Below are 16,953 nucleotides of genomic sequence, written 5' to 3'. Positions count from 1 at the left end.
CCAAGCAAGTAGCCACAGGTACCCTGTTCCTTTTTTAGCCGGGCTCCTCGCCTCCCGGAAAGGGGAACAAGTGTCCTCCTCAAGGCAGCAGCTGTGGCAGCTTCGAGAAGGTAATGCAGCGATTCTTGAGCAGGGAGGAAGGTAGGGGCAGGATAACTGAGTTGTCTTTATTTTCCTCTCTGGATGGCTGGAGGACACTTGGGGCTGCTCTTGCCCTCTTGCCACTGTCCTCCACGCTTCCCTCTTCCTCCTCCTCAGTTGGGGCTGCTGAATGAGGGGAGGCAGGAGGCAGGAGCACGCTTTGGGTCTCCCATGGAAGGGTGGACATTCCTTCCGCTGCTCAGCGGGGGGGGGGGGGCACAGAAAACCGGGGGGAAATCCTGGGTTGCCATACGTATGGGAAATTCCAGACATCTCTTATAATTCAAGTTTTCCCTCAGGACGCCGTTTTAGGTGACCGATTTCCTGACCTGTCCGGAATTTTCTGTATGTATGGCAAGCCTAGATAGATAAGCAGTTGCAGTGAGCTGGTGCTTCTGTCTAGACCAGTGGTTCTCAACCTTGTGTCCCCAGATGTTTTTTGGCCTACAACTCCCATGATCCCTAGCTCACAGGACTAGTGGTCAGGGATGATGGGAGTTGTAGGCCAAAAAATCTGGGGACCCAAGGTTTAGAAAGGCTGGTCTAGACCCTTCCTCTCACAACAGAGGAGAGGAGCCTACAGCTGAAAGCTATGTCGCCTGTATTCTATAAAGCTAGGGTTGAAAGGTCAGGAGCATTCCCAGATCCTTGAGATTTGAGGGACCAAACCCAAGAACTAGGGGCAGTTTGTGGTGATGTCATGGGGGGAGACTCCTAGTGATGTAATTGGGTGGGTCAATGAGACAGAGGTGAGGAGGGAGAGAAGAATGGGGGAGAGTAGGACATCCTCCCTTAGCGTCTATCCGATAATTTGCATCCAGCTCCTGTCAGGCTAGAGCTTGCAAGCTGTGTGCATTTTCAATATATATTCTTTTAATTAAAGGCTTTCTTGCCTACCTGGAGATTCAAGTGCTCCACCTGCTACCTGGAAGAGGTGAGGAAAAGCTGGAGGCTTCAGATCAGACCTGGATGTATGGCAACCCTACACAAAGCCCACATTCAGGGCCCTATGCGCATACTATATAGTGAGGCAGCTGTATGTATACTGAGTAGGAGCATGGTGCTAGAGGACACAAAGCTGTGCGTGCCACATGCACCCCTTAAAGCTAGCCTCCTGCCCTCAGATGGAGTAGAGAACATTGCCTGCCTCATCTCCCATTTGCAGTAAGATTTAGCTTCCAGTCTGGTTGGTTTCCGCATGTGGACAGTCTTAAGCTCTTAAGACTTTTTGTCTCAAACCAGCATCTTGATTTATCCCTGGAAAGCAATATGCAATCAGCATAGTTACCAGAACCATAATATAATATGCTTCCAATGCCAGTCATCTCAAGGAAATGGTCTGTCACATTCTGTACTAGCTGAAAATTCTGAACAATCATCCGTAGTAATGTACATGGAGTACATTGCAGCTGTCTAGTTGTGCAGTTATGAAGGTACAAATGACAATTGCTAGACAGGATTGCAGTGAGCGACGTATGTCCGGGAATCTCATGTCAATGGGAGTCTCTCTGCATGTTGCTGTGGTATGCAAAGCATACCAGGCCAATGCTGAAGGTCCATTAAAAGGCATGGGTGAGATCCTCATGGCCAAACTAGATGTGATGTTGGTTGTGTGAATGCAGGAAAGTCTGATCATCACTGTTACCATGAGGAGTGGGGCAGAGAAAGAGAAAATGTAACTTTCTCTGCCATGGTCCAAAAGAAGAACTCTCTGTGAAGCTGCTATTTGCATTCTAATGGAAGCTCTTGCTGACACCAATGGATGCTTCACTTGAAATGCAAATAGCAGCTTTTCAGGGAGGAGATTTTTGTCAGGACTGTGGTATAGAGAGAAATAGTTAAAATGTGCCTATCCAGCCCCACTCCACAATCCTGAGGCTACTTGGATATCACCAGGGCTGCTATTTACATAGGAAAAAATGTGCATGTCAATTGCATTCACCCAATTAATGTCACATCTACTTTGGCCCCTGTTGCTAGACATCAATAACAAGATTGACTTGCATGGACAATAGTGTTTTACTTTTAATGCCTATTAAGATGCACAGATAATATTATATGTATAAAGTACAAGATGATGCATTTATGTATCACATGTTTAACACAAGACATACTTTATAAAAGGCTTGCATAGTGCAGGACCAGATGCTGTTACTGGGCAGATTTTTATTACAGCTGGAGAGAGCAAGCTTCCCCATTGGCCTCATATGTGTCTGATGAAATAAAATGTAATGAGAACACTGCTTTATTAATCTGTGCACAACCAGGCTGCTGAAGAAACAGATCACTAGAATATCTGCCAACTGCAGTATTTTATTGGCACAAAGATCAATAAATCCAGTTTGCTTTTCTTTTATGAAATTTTCATGAAAAGGAATAAATGAGCTATTTATGTCTACAGTATACATTTGCATCCTGCCATAACTTGAGGTTACTTTCCCAGCCCTCTGAGATTATTATATTAACTAAGGTCTTCCCAAGTTTAGTAACTGGATTATGTTTCAAAGTTATAGCTCAGCCAATTGGCCGTTATAGCACATAATGATGAAATCACAAAGGATCAAGATTCAAGCATAACCAAATATTGTTGTTGTTGTTGTTGTTGTTGTTGTTGAAAATGTAATTAGTGACCAGGAAAAGCACCATAAAAGTCATCCACATAAGGTCACTTTGACAATATCAACGACTTCAGATAAGGTCAAAATTTGCCACTCAGCTAGTTATGAAAGGTATTCTGTAACCTAGAAAGGCCAAACTGGTGAACCTAATCCAAAAACTAAGAAACCCCTTGATTTGACCTTCTAAAGAAGATACAGTTTATTTTGTTGCATCTTATCCAGAGGAACATGTGGCTTGAACCACATCAATGTCATCTCACCCTCTTGACTTGGTAATGACATGAGAAATTTTGAACATCTATTTTCCATATTTATTCATTTTATTAAAACATCTATGTTCTGCCCTTTTGGTGCAGAAGCACCACTGTATAGCAAAAGCACAACCAGTATCTCATATTGGAAAACCATGATGAATCTGGTAAGTTACCTTGCTAGAATTATTGAGCAGGGTGCCTCTAAGGACATGAAACTATGCATTAGTTTTCAGTACTAGAATTGAACTGTGGTCACAATCTTTTCACATAAAAATCCACTTCTGGTTAGGGATGGGGAAGAAATTTGAGCCGGTTTGCATTTATAGGTGAATCTACCTAATTCACACATTCTGAAACCATGCATGTGAACAAAAACACAGCCAGCCTTTGAAATTCATATTTCTCTGAATTTTGCCAAGTAAGAGGTACAAAATGCGTATACTAGGGTAGAGTTCATAAAAATGCATATTTTAAAGGAAATAACATAAAAATGCATTATATTAGGGGCAAGTTGCTTTTGCAAAAACTTGTATATTGGGTAGACATGGACAAATATGTATTTTAGGAGAAATGCACACCAAAATGCTGCTAAATTTTGATGAGGACTTTAAAAAACATAATTTACAAACTGGTGTAGAAGTGTGGAGAACTGAAGATTGTGGAAATGAAAAAGGGAGAGAAACTGAAATGCAGAAATTCACCATTCCCAACCCTGGTTAGCTTTCTTCATCAGCCTAAATTTGACAGGAGGGGAATTGTTTTCCTGAACAATTGAGAGTCAGAACCTGTTGCCAATCTATAGCAAAACATCCACAGATCTACCTGTAGATCCCGGTCTACCTTCTGCCCACTCCTGAAGACATGAAGAACTATATGGACATTGTATTATTTGAGGCTATGACTATTTCAGCTTTTTCTGAAAGAGAACTTCTCTCTCTTGTTGCTATGACAACGTTACCTGTTTTTCCCCCTACATTTCCTGGAACCAAACTATAAAGTTCTTTTGTAGAACTGAGGTCAGCATTCTCTGCTCTTTGTTCAGAACTCTATCCTTAATAAAAACAACTTTGATCCCCAAGCAAGAAAGTTTCATTTGTGGGATAAAGTACAGCATTGAGTTTTTCTCCATCCGTCGCAGTAAAGTTTGGAACACTTTACTCTTCCCAGTCCTCTGGCACCAAAGAGATAAATTGGTATTACCTGGTACGAGATTAGATTGATTTATAATTGCTATACTTCAAAATGCAGCACAATAAACTTGTGTTTTTTTATTTAAAGAAAAACTGTGTAGCGCTCCTGAAGTACAAGGCCGCTAAAACATCCTTTGTGGATGAGAAATAATAAGGGTATTATGGGTACATTTAAAATTAGTGGGAAATTGCTACTGGCTTCAATGAGATGTGGATTGCATTCTCTGTTGTTATAGCGTGTTTCCATTCTCTCAGTGCATTAGAAAAGGTGGGTATGCATTTTCTTGTCCAATTATGAAGACGGGCTGAGAGCAGCTATTTGTCTGCTAACATGATATAACAGGTCTGTAATGCAGCAAGTCTCCACTTCGACTTATTTTGAAAACAAATTATGCCTTCATTTGTCTGCCATGAATAAATGACATGCATACAACTGAATCTGGATGTGTATGTTATCCTGAAGATTCAGAGCACGCTGGGCTGTATTTAATCAACATGAATGCCCAGATTATAAAAGTTGCTAAACCAAGAGCAGAATGGCCTGCTGCTATATGGGGGTGGATGCTTTCAACAGCCAGGACCAGCATCAGTCGGTAATAATATATAACAAATTAATAATAATAATAATAATAATAATAATAATAATAATTTATTTATACCCTGCTCATCTGGCTGGATTTCCCTAGCCACTCTGGGTGGCTTACAGCACATATAAAAAATTGTAAAACATCAGACATTAATAATAATAATAATAATAATAATAATAATAATAATAATAATAATTTTTATTTATACCCCGCCCTCCCCAGCCAAGACCGGGCTCAGGGCGGCTAACAACCAATAATAAAAACAATTTGATTGAAATACAACTTAAAAATTTCCCGATACAGGACTGCCTATAGTAGGCATTGTCAGGTACCTGTCAAGGCAGGGAGCCCACTGTCAACCTCCAGAACCTCCTGCTCTCCTCCTGGTTGCCACTGCCTGTCTGCTTCCCTCTCTGAACATGCAAGTGGAAACAAGAGAGAGGGGAATTGACTGGGCAACAGAGGTGAAGATGGTCCCATTCAGGGCATGTTGCCTAAGGTCCCTAAAACCTGGAGTCAGCCCTGGGAAGAACCACCCTCACCAGATGAATGGTGGCATGTCAAAAGACTGCACTGTACAGCAGAGAATTTGGTGGAGTGGGGATAGGCCAGGGCTCCGTCCAAGGCAGGATTCATTTACTGTGACATCCTAAAAGGCCAGCAAGACACATTGTCGATGAAAGCCTACTCTTGGATATGAAGCTCTGACAATAGCGGTTTTAATTCCAACTCTACAATTCTATGATTCTATGAAAAACAAAACAGCAGAATTATAAAATGGTGTTCCAGGTCTGCCCTGATCCACAAGCAAGGATACCAGAGGAACCTCCCTCAGTGCAAGCTATGACAACAGCTTGTTTCTAGAGGCTTGGGGTGTCAAGAGTGAAAGCCTACTGGGAAATGATTCACAATGAGTTAAAAAAGGTATTTAGGTATACCTTCCCTAAGAAACCAGAGGCCTTCCTATTGGGCATGGTGGACCAGAGGGTGTCAAAGAAGGACAGAACTTTGTTTATGTATGCTATCACAGCAGCAAGAATTCTTCTTGCAAAGCACTGGAAGACTCAAGATCTACCCACGCTGGAGGAGTGGCAGACGCAGTTGATGGACTATATGCAACTAGCTGAAATGACTGGCAGAATCCGAGATCTGGGAGAGGAAACAATGGAAGAGGATTGGAAAAAAATTTAAGGACTATTTGCAAAAACATTATAAGTTGTATGAATGTTAAGAAATATGCACGATTAGGAAATTTTTGCTTTAGCAACTTGATTAGGTAAACTGAAAATTAAGACAAGAAAAAAGAGGTGGTAACATGAATCAACTTTATTATGTTAATTTTAAATGTACAAAGTTTGGGATATGAGATTGTGAATTTGGAAACATAATAACTGAAAGATACAGTAAGTTAAGAAATAAGGTAACAAATTGCTGAAACTTTTATTGCAAAGAACGCAGGGTCTGGAGGATGTGGGGAAGTCCACCTGGAATACTGAAAAAACCATTGAAAGTTGAATAGAAATAACCTTTTTTTTTTATTACTTCTTTTTGTATTTGTTTCTTGCACTTTCTTATTGATATCTTGTGTTTATGAACCTAAGAAAAGAAACTCAATAAAAAATATTTATAAAAAAAAAAAATAGAGGCTTGGGGTGTAAGGCTGTAGTCCTGCAGACTTTTGCTCACAATTTCAACAAGTAGTAGTTGTGGGCTAGGGTGCATCTCTGAAATACTATATGTAAAAGAGTAAGAGCAACAGCCAGACTGGTTTAAAAATATCCTCCCACCCCCACCAGAACAGCAGTTGAAACCCAGCAACAAGTCAAGCCTCATAAGAAGGTTTTCCAAATGAGCTAACAAGCAAATAGGCTAAGTTTTCCAAAACAAATGCAAGAGACAAACAGGCAAACCACCCACCCGCCCATTCTTCAGGTTGGTTTTAGCTGCAATGGAGCAAGCAATAATATGCATTACTAAACTCAGAACACTATCTTCCCTGCTGTCCCCTATTTCCATTCATCAAGAAGGCCACCTTAGGATCACTGGAGGCTAATTTATTTGGGCCAATTGGGCATCTACCCCACCAAGATGTTTGCTCTCGGCCAGTTTAAGAAGCCTCCCTCTTTACTTACAGCCAGTCAAGGGATGGCCACTGGCTGTCAGCACCCCCCCCTCCATCTCAGTGCTGCCTTTGTATAATTCAGCAAGGATGAGGTCCTGTCATTGGCTCTCACTCCACCTACTGTTGGCCTGCCTGCCTTGCACCCTACCTATCCCATTGAACACCAGCCACCACTGCAAGTTAGGATGCTCTCCAAGGTGCTGATGGCAACAAGCCTCTCTTTTGTCCCCTAAAGACCAGTGTAAGTACTTCTGCATTGCCCAGCGAGAAACAAAATGGAGTAAAAAGACACACAGGAGGACCTTCTAATGGCAACGGTGTCAGGTCCAGTCCAAAGACAGTATTTCTTCTTTAGGTGCACAGAGGCATCCCTGCATGAATGAAAGGGGAGGAATCTTCATCTGTGTGGGGAATAGCTGTGCTGGAAGCGCCACCAAAACAGAGGCCCACCCACAACTTCCAGAAGAGTAGGCACTCCTGGAATTGTGCAGCTTGAGACCAGTAACTGATCTGATTGTAAAGCAGATCCAGCTCTGGTTCCTGGGCTAGAGTTACGACGACTAGCATCCTCATGCCAACACTGGGACCTTGCACTAAATTGTCTCAATGAAGAAATTCATAGGATGGGAACATTTTAAAATATATATATTGGCCTTTTCCCTGTCATCAATGATCATAGAGCAGTGACTTTTTACTGCCATACAATGATGTGACTAGAGTACTCTGGAAGCGCAGCAAGCCCTATCATGGCTATGTTTGCTGAAAACTTTTATTTCCCTTTACGCCTCGCCAAATTAGTCTGTCTTATTTCTGCAGCTTTGAATTATTGTTAGTTTTATGGGGATTTTTTTTAAACATTGCTCTATGATTTGTAGTGTGTTTTCGATCCCGGCTTGGGTTTTCTTTTGCACAGTGTGGATTAGAAACTCTAGAATGAATGAATAACTAAATAAAAACTCAACCTTAGCTTAATGAGAGTAAATCATATTCATTAGCAGAAGGTATGCGTCATCATGTTCTTAAAATGACGCGCAATGCAACTCTGCATATGTCAAGGTTGGAAAAGTATGTCTAAAGGTATTTTCAAGTGCCTCTAGGAAACAGGCACAGATACTCTATCTAGCTCCATCTATACACTCCATAGGAAAAAAGAGCCTTGGAAAGACATCAAAGGCACAACAAAGCCGATTAACTGAAACAGAAAAATCCAGCGTCTCTGTAAGATCTGAGATCTTGTGCAGTATATATTTTAACAGATGAGCAATCTTCCTTCAGTTGCCATTTTATTCTTCCCTTTTACGGAAGCTTATCAGATCTCACTGCTTGATTCCCTCAAATCTATTCATCTTTAAGACATGCTGTTAAGAGTAGCAAGCAACTGAGAAGAACTGAGCTGGAGATACTGGGGTACTGGTTCTTCTATCGAATGTATAATGTGATCAGATATGGATAGGAAATGAGGCTAGCTATGTATCATGTATACCCAGAATGATCTCAAGGATCTGAGTGTGGGTTCCTTTGTAGCCAAAATGGCATTATCCATGCACAAGCAGGAAGTAACAGCTGGCTTGGGGAAACTACCAGATTTGCAGGTGTAAAGGTGCAATATTTTTGTGGGGCAAGAGCACCAGAAGTAGAGGGTGCAAGAGAGACCCAAGCACAGCTCAATAAAGACTTAGCTTCCTCAGTGGCTACAGAATGCTGATTGATTGATTGATTGATTGATTGATTGGGCTGGCAGGGGGAGGTGAAGAAGAGTGGAAGGGAGAAGCAATGGAGTATTCAGAGCAGGAGCATTCCACACTGCAGCATTTTGTTGCACCTTCTACCAATACTTGCATAACTTTGCATATAGAGTGTAAGCAACCATCATGTTCTCAGAACATTCACGCATTAGTTTAGAAAATGATGGCTCTGTTTCTGGCTAGCCGAATCAATTTACCAATTCAGTTCAGAGATTTGCTGATAGGTGGCCACGGATCAGACCAGTCTATGAAATGTTACAAACTGGGAGGAATTTTAAAAGGAGCCCAGTGAGAGAGCCATGGTAAGACTTCTTGAAATCCTTGTAACCTTTCAAACCTTAACAAGGGCTCCCACTGGTTGGCGTCCTAACCTATACTTTGCATTATGGGAAAACCATTACAGCCTGTAGCATGATGCTGAATGTCAGAAGATTCATGCCAGATGAAAGAAATCACTTCTTTACACAGTGCATAATTAAACTGTAAAATTTAATCCTACAGGATGGAGTGATGGCCACCAACTTGGGTGGCTTTTTAGAAGGATTAGACCAATTCATGGAGAATAAGACCATCAAGAGCTACTAGCAACAGAAGCCATGCTCTGTCACCACTGTCAGAAGCAGAGTGCCCCTGAATACTATTTGCTGGAAATTACAAGTGCTGGGAGTGCAGCTATACTCAAATCTTCCTTGTGGGTTTTTCCACAGACATCTGGCTGGCCTTTGGGAGAACAGGATGTTGAGCTAGATGAGCCATTGGGCTGATCCAGCAGACTCATCCTATGTTCTGACTTCCACATGTTGTTCACGTGGAAAAGAAAGCACACCAGAGCCATTCTTAAAATATTTCACAATCTATACTATCCATGGGTAACCTCACTTATGGAGCCACCTGGGCCCCTTTGTCCAGATCCCTTGATGGATGCTCAGACCACACTCCCTCCCCAAGCCATAGCTCTCATAGTCCCTGCTCCATGCTCTTGCCTGCCTGCCTGCAATGTGCCCTTGACCTGTGACCATGTCTCTTGCTTGCCTAGATGGAGGAAGCAGATACAGGTGTATAAGTTCCTTCCTTCTGAATAGCAAGAATGTATCTGTTGCACCATCCATTTTTGCCTCTGGCCACACCCATCACTGCCACGTCCCATGTTACTCAAGGCTATTGGAACACATCCCTTAGGCTACCAAAGATTTCCCACCCCGATTGAGGCAATGGAGATTTTGCATTTCTTACAAGTTCCTTCTGAGAACACTGCTGCTGACCGGACTATAAATATTTTAAACAAAGAACAAAATAACAAAAGCCAGAAATAGATACATGTAAATAAATAAACAGATTTGAGTTTCTTTGGTTGGTTTTTTTTAAAAACGATCAAGTGGTATATAAATTATATTAAATAAACAAATGTCACTCGTGAAAGAAACAGATTGTGCTCCTGCAAATATCTATTGCACTTTGCTGCTGTTGTCTACTCCCTGGCTGGCTGTACTAGAGGCAAAATTACACAAGGCACAAGTGCGTGGTTGCATATGTACTGTAAATAATAGGTAAAGGACCCCTGGACGGTTAAGACCGGCCAAAGGAAACTATGGGGTGCGGCGCTCATCTCGCTTCAGGCCGAGGGAGCCTGCATTTCTCCACAGACAGCTTTCCAGGCCTGTGACAAGTGCCAGAGCACAAAGAAACACCGTTTACCTTCCTGCGGCAACGGTACCTATTTATCTACTTGCACTGGTATGCTTTTGAACTGCCAGCTCGGCAGAAGCTGGGACAGAGAGCAATGGGAGCTCACCCCGTCGTGCGGACTCGAACTGCTGTCCTTCCAATTGGCAAGCCCAAGAGGTTCAGTGGTTTAGACCACAGCGCCACCCGCCTTCCTACCTTTACCTATACTTACTGTAGCACACACTAAAACTGCACTAATACTTCTGGGTCTTGACTTCTGTGGCCTGCTTTCCAAGACGGCTGTAGCTGTCATTCTGCAAGATCAGACACAGCAGTCAAAGTCTTCTGGATACGTGAGAAATTCTCCTGGGGAATTAAAAGGATAACCTGCATCAAGAACTAAAATAAAAAAAAATCATACCTAGTAATTACATCTTGTCCTTTAAATACTCTTTCAAGTGAATAAAACATGACATTGACATGGTTCTAACACTTTTTGGCTGCATCTAGAGGGTTTTCACTTCAGAGACGGCAAACAATAGGGTTAATTAGAAACATCTAACTCTCAAAATGCTGTTCCACAAGTTCAAAGCACCATTTCCTCTTCCACATCAAATCCTGTCACTCCCACACATACAAGCATACGGATAGTGGCACAGATTTTCCTTAAGAAAGCTAGCTGTTAAAAAAAGGGGGGGTATGGAAATATGGGGTAGGATGAAAGCCTTTCAAAGCAAACTATCTTGAAGGAAATTGCATCCACTGCAACCACGCACATGCTGCAGGGTTTATATTGTGGCATGCCACCCCAATCTCTGAGCAGTGATTCCAGGCGTTCCAGACACTACCCAGGGATCCATTGCCCTGGAATGAGGGGCAGAGGAGACTGTAGTGTCTTTATAGTATATGGTTTATCTACACATATGTACCATCTGAGCCTATGATGGAGGGGCTCACAGCATTAACAGCCAATAAGGTCTTGCTTCTCCCACAGCCGCAGCCTAGGATTCAAACAGAAATCAAGCATGGCTCTCACTCTCTGGCTTCTACGCAAGCTCTCTCACATTTTTGGCTTTTATCCATCTCCTACCAGCCAGGTGAGGGAGGGGGCCCACCTCCATGTCCTATGGCAGAGAGGAAATCCCTTTCTTCTATTAACGACTCATACTTAGGGGGCACTGTGTCCCTTGCCTGGCTACATGAACAATGAGATCATTCATCTGACTTGCTGGATCCAGAGGTTTCGAAGGGCAGCGGGCATCATACAGTCTAACCCCACCCCACTGATGGGCGTAGCCAGGATTTATGTTAGGGGGCAGGCTTTTGTTGGGGGGGGCAGAACCTCAGATTTGTATTGATTTGGGGGGGCAGTTCTCCTGGGGTTACTCCCATGACCCCACCCCCAAAAAACTCACAGCAATATTATTCTTACATTATTTCCTTTTTTTATTTCCCAAGATTTATACCCTGCTTGTTTGTAACCAAACCTCAACCGCATCTTACTCCCCCCAAGTCCAACAAGAAAACAGACCACCTGGTAACCTGCAAAAGGCAGGAGAGACGCCAGGTCTGGACGCGAATCGACAGACAAGCGGCGTGGCTTCTAAAAATAGTTATAAAAAAAAACAACCAAGGAAGAGCGAGGGATGAAACGGCCCTATCGGCGTTCCCGCCCCACCCAGACAGGCATCAGACAACCACCGGGGCTCCTGCGCCCCCTCCTTCGGCTTCCTTCCTTCCTCCCCCCGCCCCACATTCGCTCCCATTATTATCGCAGGCGCCTCAGGGGTGCGCGCGCGTGTGTTTGTGTGCGTGCGCGGAGGGCGGTTGTAGTTGCGCGCCGCTTCCGCTAGGGGTCTCTGCGGAGGGCCGGCCTTGCTGCTGCCGCCGCCGCCGCCGCTGCTTTGGGTGGGCTGGGATATCATCAGCTGACTCGCCTTTTCCTCGGCGGAGCTCGGCTGGTGCCGCTGCTGCAGCTCCCTTCCATTCCTCAGCAGCGCAGAGGCGGGGACGAGGAAGCCGAGCCGCCGGCTGGATTTCGCCGCTCTCCCTTCTCTAGCGGGAGCTTCCGCTCCTTCCCCGCCAACCGCGATGCTGCCGCATTTAGCCGGGCTGCTGCTCGCGGCCTCGTGGCTCGCCGACGCTTTGGAGGTAAGGCGGGCGCCGGGGGTGGGTGGGAGACACGGCATAATGAAGGGGCGCGGGGTGGGGCTGCCCTCCCAGTTGCTGCTGCTGCTGCCCTCCGGGATATGGGCTCCATGGGAGGGGGAGTCCCCGGCCCCCCGCCTGGACGGGGGTCTTTCTCCCCGCCTGAACAATGGGCTCCGCCGAGAGGTGGGGCGGGGAGGTGGGACGCGCCGACTTGGAGCCTTCTTGGAGGGAGGGGGTGCCCGGGTCGTGCGCCTCCTCGGTGCTGGATTTCGCGAGCGACAGTCTCCGGGAAGCTGGGAGTAGGAGGAGGAGGGCGCCGCCGCCCCCTCCCTCCCTCCCCCCCCCCCCGAGGTGCGCCGTCTTGGCGATCCGCCTGCCGAGTGTTTGGCTTCGCCAGAGCCGCGATCGCGTCGCCTGGCCGCTGCGTGGCTTTTGTTGCCTTCCTGGAGAGAGAGAGAGAGAGATCCGGATTGTCCGGTGTGGCGGACCTGGGGGTGGGGAACCGAACCGGGAAGGCCGGGGGGAGGAGGAGAGAGAGAGACCCATCGCGGGGAAGATCGGGAGAGGAGACGGCAGGCATCCCGCTGCTTTCCCGCCTCTCCTGGTAGCCTAGCCTCGTTTTTCTTCCTCCTCCTCCTCTCTGCGCTCCAGTGCGGAAAACAAACGGCAGGCAGGCGGTTAAGGGCCATCCGTCTACCCAGCCGTCCATAGGGGAGAAGGGGGGGGTCAAGTTTTTGGATCAGGTGCCTCTGAGTAACTTGAGAGCGGACGGCGGCTCCTGCGGAACAGCCGCCCCGTTTGCACAAGGGAGCCCCCCACTTCCTAAAAAAGAAAGCAGAAGACAGCCTCCCCGCCCCGTCTGTTCCCACAACTGGCGCGACCTGCTTCTGGGAGCGAGCACCTTCCACTCTCCCCCGTCTCATTGATCCCAGAGCGCCTTGCAGACTTTGTTTGGATGCGAGAGAGAGAGGGGTGGGTGTGGGTGTCCTGGGGGGTGACTTCTCTCTCCCCCCTCCCGCCGTCTTGCGGGAGGAAATCGCCTTGGCCGCGCGTGTTTTTCAGAGGCACCTCCACGCGTTACAAGGAGGGGGGGTGGACTCCTCTTAGGATGGGCGTTTAGGGAGCCGATGGAAAGGAAATGGGTTGGCGGGGAAGATTAAGAGCAAGAAGATGGCGCCTCTGCAGTGCAGCAAGGCAGCGCTGTAATAATGCGAGCTGCAGCCTGGAGCAACCCTCTCACCGCTAGGTGTTGGAAACAACTCTCCCTTCCCATTCATCTCACTGCCCGTCAGGCAGCCACGGCTGGGTGCGACGTACTGGAGCCTGGGCACACGACTGGGCAGTGTAAAAAGGGGGGGGGGAGCTCTTCCCCTTCTTCCTTAAACTGGGGTCTGCCTTGTGCTTGGCTTGGCTGTCTGCTTTTCTTCTACTTGCGCTTTCAGAAAGAATCTGTTAGGTCCAGACATCATTCAGTGGTCGAGGCTGCGGTTTTGACCAGCCTGCTCCCCTCTTATTTTAAAGGTGGGGGAGATTAGGGGAGTGGCAGAAGACGCTCTAAATATGCCACACCTCTTTTGGAGACTGTTGGGGAAAGAATCTAGGATTTAATTTTTTTGCTCATTAAAAATAATGTGCAAATCTCTGTATTTGACAGTCCTGAAGAGATAGGGAAAAGAAAAATACATTCACATAGAGTAAGGAGGAATACTGTTGCCTTTTTTTTTTTTTTTGGCAGGGAGGGATGTTAGCCATTATCTCTTGATCTTCTTTGCTTGTTTTTGCAAACCTTTCTTCTTCCAGGCTAGCTGCCTCTCCTTCCTTGCAATTCACAGTGCAGTTCTGTCTGCTTTTGCTCAGAAGTGAGTCTCCTAGGGTTCGATTGGATTTACTCTCAGGGTGTAGTCTGTAATCCTATGCTACGCAAGCCAAGTCCAAGTGAAATTATTGAGACTTGCGGTGGAATCCTAAACGTGCCTACTCCTAAGTAAGTCCCACTGAGTTCAGTGAGGCAAGGATTGCATCCTCAGTTCTGAGTCATTGTAAGAGTATTGTCTGTTTGCTTAATTAGAAGCATTTCTAAACTGCTTAATTCTTAGAATTTCTCAGTGCCACACAGAAATGGAACATTAAAAACAATAAAATATACCCTAAAACAGATACTGTGCAGCATAAAAAACCTTATCTTAAAGCAGGAATTCAGTACTAGCAGGGCCCACTCTTATGGGTTAGGGAAAGCCTGTGCAAACTGATGGATGATACTTCACTTGTGTGGAGTGGGTGGAACATCTAGACGAAATGCAATCTGCAAAAGAGCAGCTAGGCAGAAATCCACTGATCCTTTTTTTTTAGCATTGGAGTCATAGCCTCATGTGTCACCTTTAAGATAGGAATGCCTTCGAGCATCTTCTGATTGCTATTTTTTTAAGGCGGGATGAGTTGCCTGCCTTTTCCAGGAGGAGTGCAATCCACCCCCAGGGCAACTTGAGCAGTCACTGCAAGTCATTTGCCCAAACCTGCTTTCACAAACCTATAGTGAACCAGGCTTACGTCAAGTCACTAAGCCACCAGAATAGCTCACAATTCAGATGTTTGTCTTACACATAGAGTTGTAGGGTTGTAAAGCACCCTGAGGGTCATCTACTCCAACCCTCTCAAATAAATCGTATCATTTGCACAGTGTGTTTTATTTATTTAATTTACTGACTCCAAAGTAGGATCAATGCCACGCAGCAAAGTGCCACTTCCCCTGCCGCAGTGCAAGCCACCTTTGTAAAAAAGACAAAATGGCGACTACACTTTCTGTTTTTGCACCCATAGCTTAAGTTCCAGGAGCCATGTGATGAATAGCTTTTCTATCCTAGTTTCTAACACTGATTCTAGTCCAGGTCCTGTTCTCCCAGGACCCCAGAACACAACAGCATTTTCCTCCACCTGTGGTTTCAGCAACTGGAAGTCACACTGCCTCCAAACCGTGGGGCTAGTAGCCTTTGAACATCAGGGCTAGTAGCCTTTGAAAGCCTTATCCTTCATGAATCTGCTCCTTTAATCCAAGTTGGTGGCTGGTTGTGAGAAACACACCCTGCCCAGCACAAAGGTGTGCTGGTGGGTTAGGTGACAGTGTTAGTCCCTGCTGGCCTCAGAAATGGAGAGAACTGTTTTTTCCTGCCAGGGCTGTCTTGGAGAACCCTATTTTTACCTGCCCCGGGATGAGCAGCTGTTTACAAGCTTCCTTCATATGTGACGGAGCCCATCTCTGGCATGTACCTTAGTTCAAACTGAACCCTCAGCAATATTATTACCCCTTTTCCATGGGTGGGTAAGAATTAAGACAAAGGACACATCAGTCCCTCTCATGGTGAACTTGGTGCCCTTGTACCGAGAGAAATGGAGCCAAAATAATGCCATTTTGAAAAAAATCAGCAGGCTCAAGGAAGCTCAGAGGTTTGCAGAAGTACCAGAGAAAAAAGTGAATTGCCTGGTTTGACCCTTTGACAGCTTATAGGATCCTGGAGGAAGGCATGGCTACCTGGATGTCATCCGGGACAGAAGTAGTCCTGTTGGAGGAGGGTTGGGGAGTCTTTGTCCCTCTGGATATTATTGGACAACTCCCATCAGGACAGCAGGTAGCACAGCTACTGGTCAGGGATGATGGGAGTTGTATTATTATTACTATTATTAGTATTACAATTTATTACCCGCCCTTCACCCCGTGTTCCAAGAGTTACAACAATTAAAACACAACATTGTACTACAACATCTGGAGAGCCACACCTTCCCCAGGGGGAGAATTTACATTGCAACGTATTGTTGCGCATCCCACTTGCTTTTCGTTTTACAAAATGAAACCATCCTACTGTACTGAACTAATTTACATGGCCTTGTTCTGAAGAATGTCACATTCATTAGGAAAGGATGGGTGTTGCGATGAACAATATTGTCTACAGTTGCAAAGCCGCCTCCGCTTTCAGTTATGGCCTTGGATAGATTTTCTTTTCACTCCCTCTGGCATCATTTGCTGCAAATTGTCAGATTTCAGTGTTAACCCATTTGGACATAATTAAATTGTCTTTGTGAAACTCATTTTATAAAACAAAATTATGTGCTGAAGATGTTAATTACAGCCTTAACTGAAGATTTATTATTTCCATTGAATGTTGAAATCATTCCAAGGCCAATGTTTACAAAGGAAGTTGTAACTCTTAGAATGTAAGCATGTAGAAAATAAAGATGCTTATTTAATTTCCAAACCTGAGGCTTGAGTATGGGACTTTTGTATAGGTATTGCTGAGTGCTTTCTTTCAGCCAAAATAAAATGTATTGTCTGTGGAAGCTGCTCAGGTTTGAGCTTTGGTGAGACTCAGGATTAGGGATAAAGACCTTGTGGGCCTCCAGATTTTAATGGATTACAAATTCCCTACCTTGTTTGAAATTTGCCACTTGACATCTCCACCATCCGGTGGTGCGTGCCTGGATCTTGCCT

At 45.2% G+C, this 16,953-nt stretch overlaps 1 protein-coding gene across 5 annotated transcripts in view; it reads left to right on the top strand.

Annotated features, from left to right (window-relative positions):
* Positions 1-12,225: 12,225 nt before the first annotated feature.
* The window catches only part of APP (amyloid beta precursor protein), a 144,542-nt gene continuing 139,814 nt past the window's right edge, over positions 12,226-16,953 (top strand). For 2 of the 5 annotated variants that reach the window (XM_077927293.1, XM_028726975.2), the window contains exon 1: positions 12,226-12,473. In XM_077927293.1, the coding sequence (XP_077783419.1) occupies positions 12,414-12,473 (60 nt within the window). In that variant the 5' untranslated portion in view covers positions 12,226-12,413. The remainder of the gene's footprint in view (positions 12,474-16,953) is intronic. The other 3 variants (XM_028726977.2, XM_028726974.2, XM_028726976.2) reach the window with 2 other exon arrangements.

The sequence above is a fragment of the Podarcis muralis genome, chromosome 4 (assembly GCF_964188315.1).
Source record: "Podarcis muralis chromosome 4, rPodMur119.hap1.1, whole genome shotgun sequence".
Taxonomy (NCBI): domain Eukaryota; kingdom Metazoa; phylum Chordata; class Lepidosauria; order Squamata; family Lacertidae; genus Podarcis; species Podarcis muralis.
Note: the sequence above shows the minus strand (reverse complement) of the source record. Positions and strands in the feature narration are given on the sequence as shown.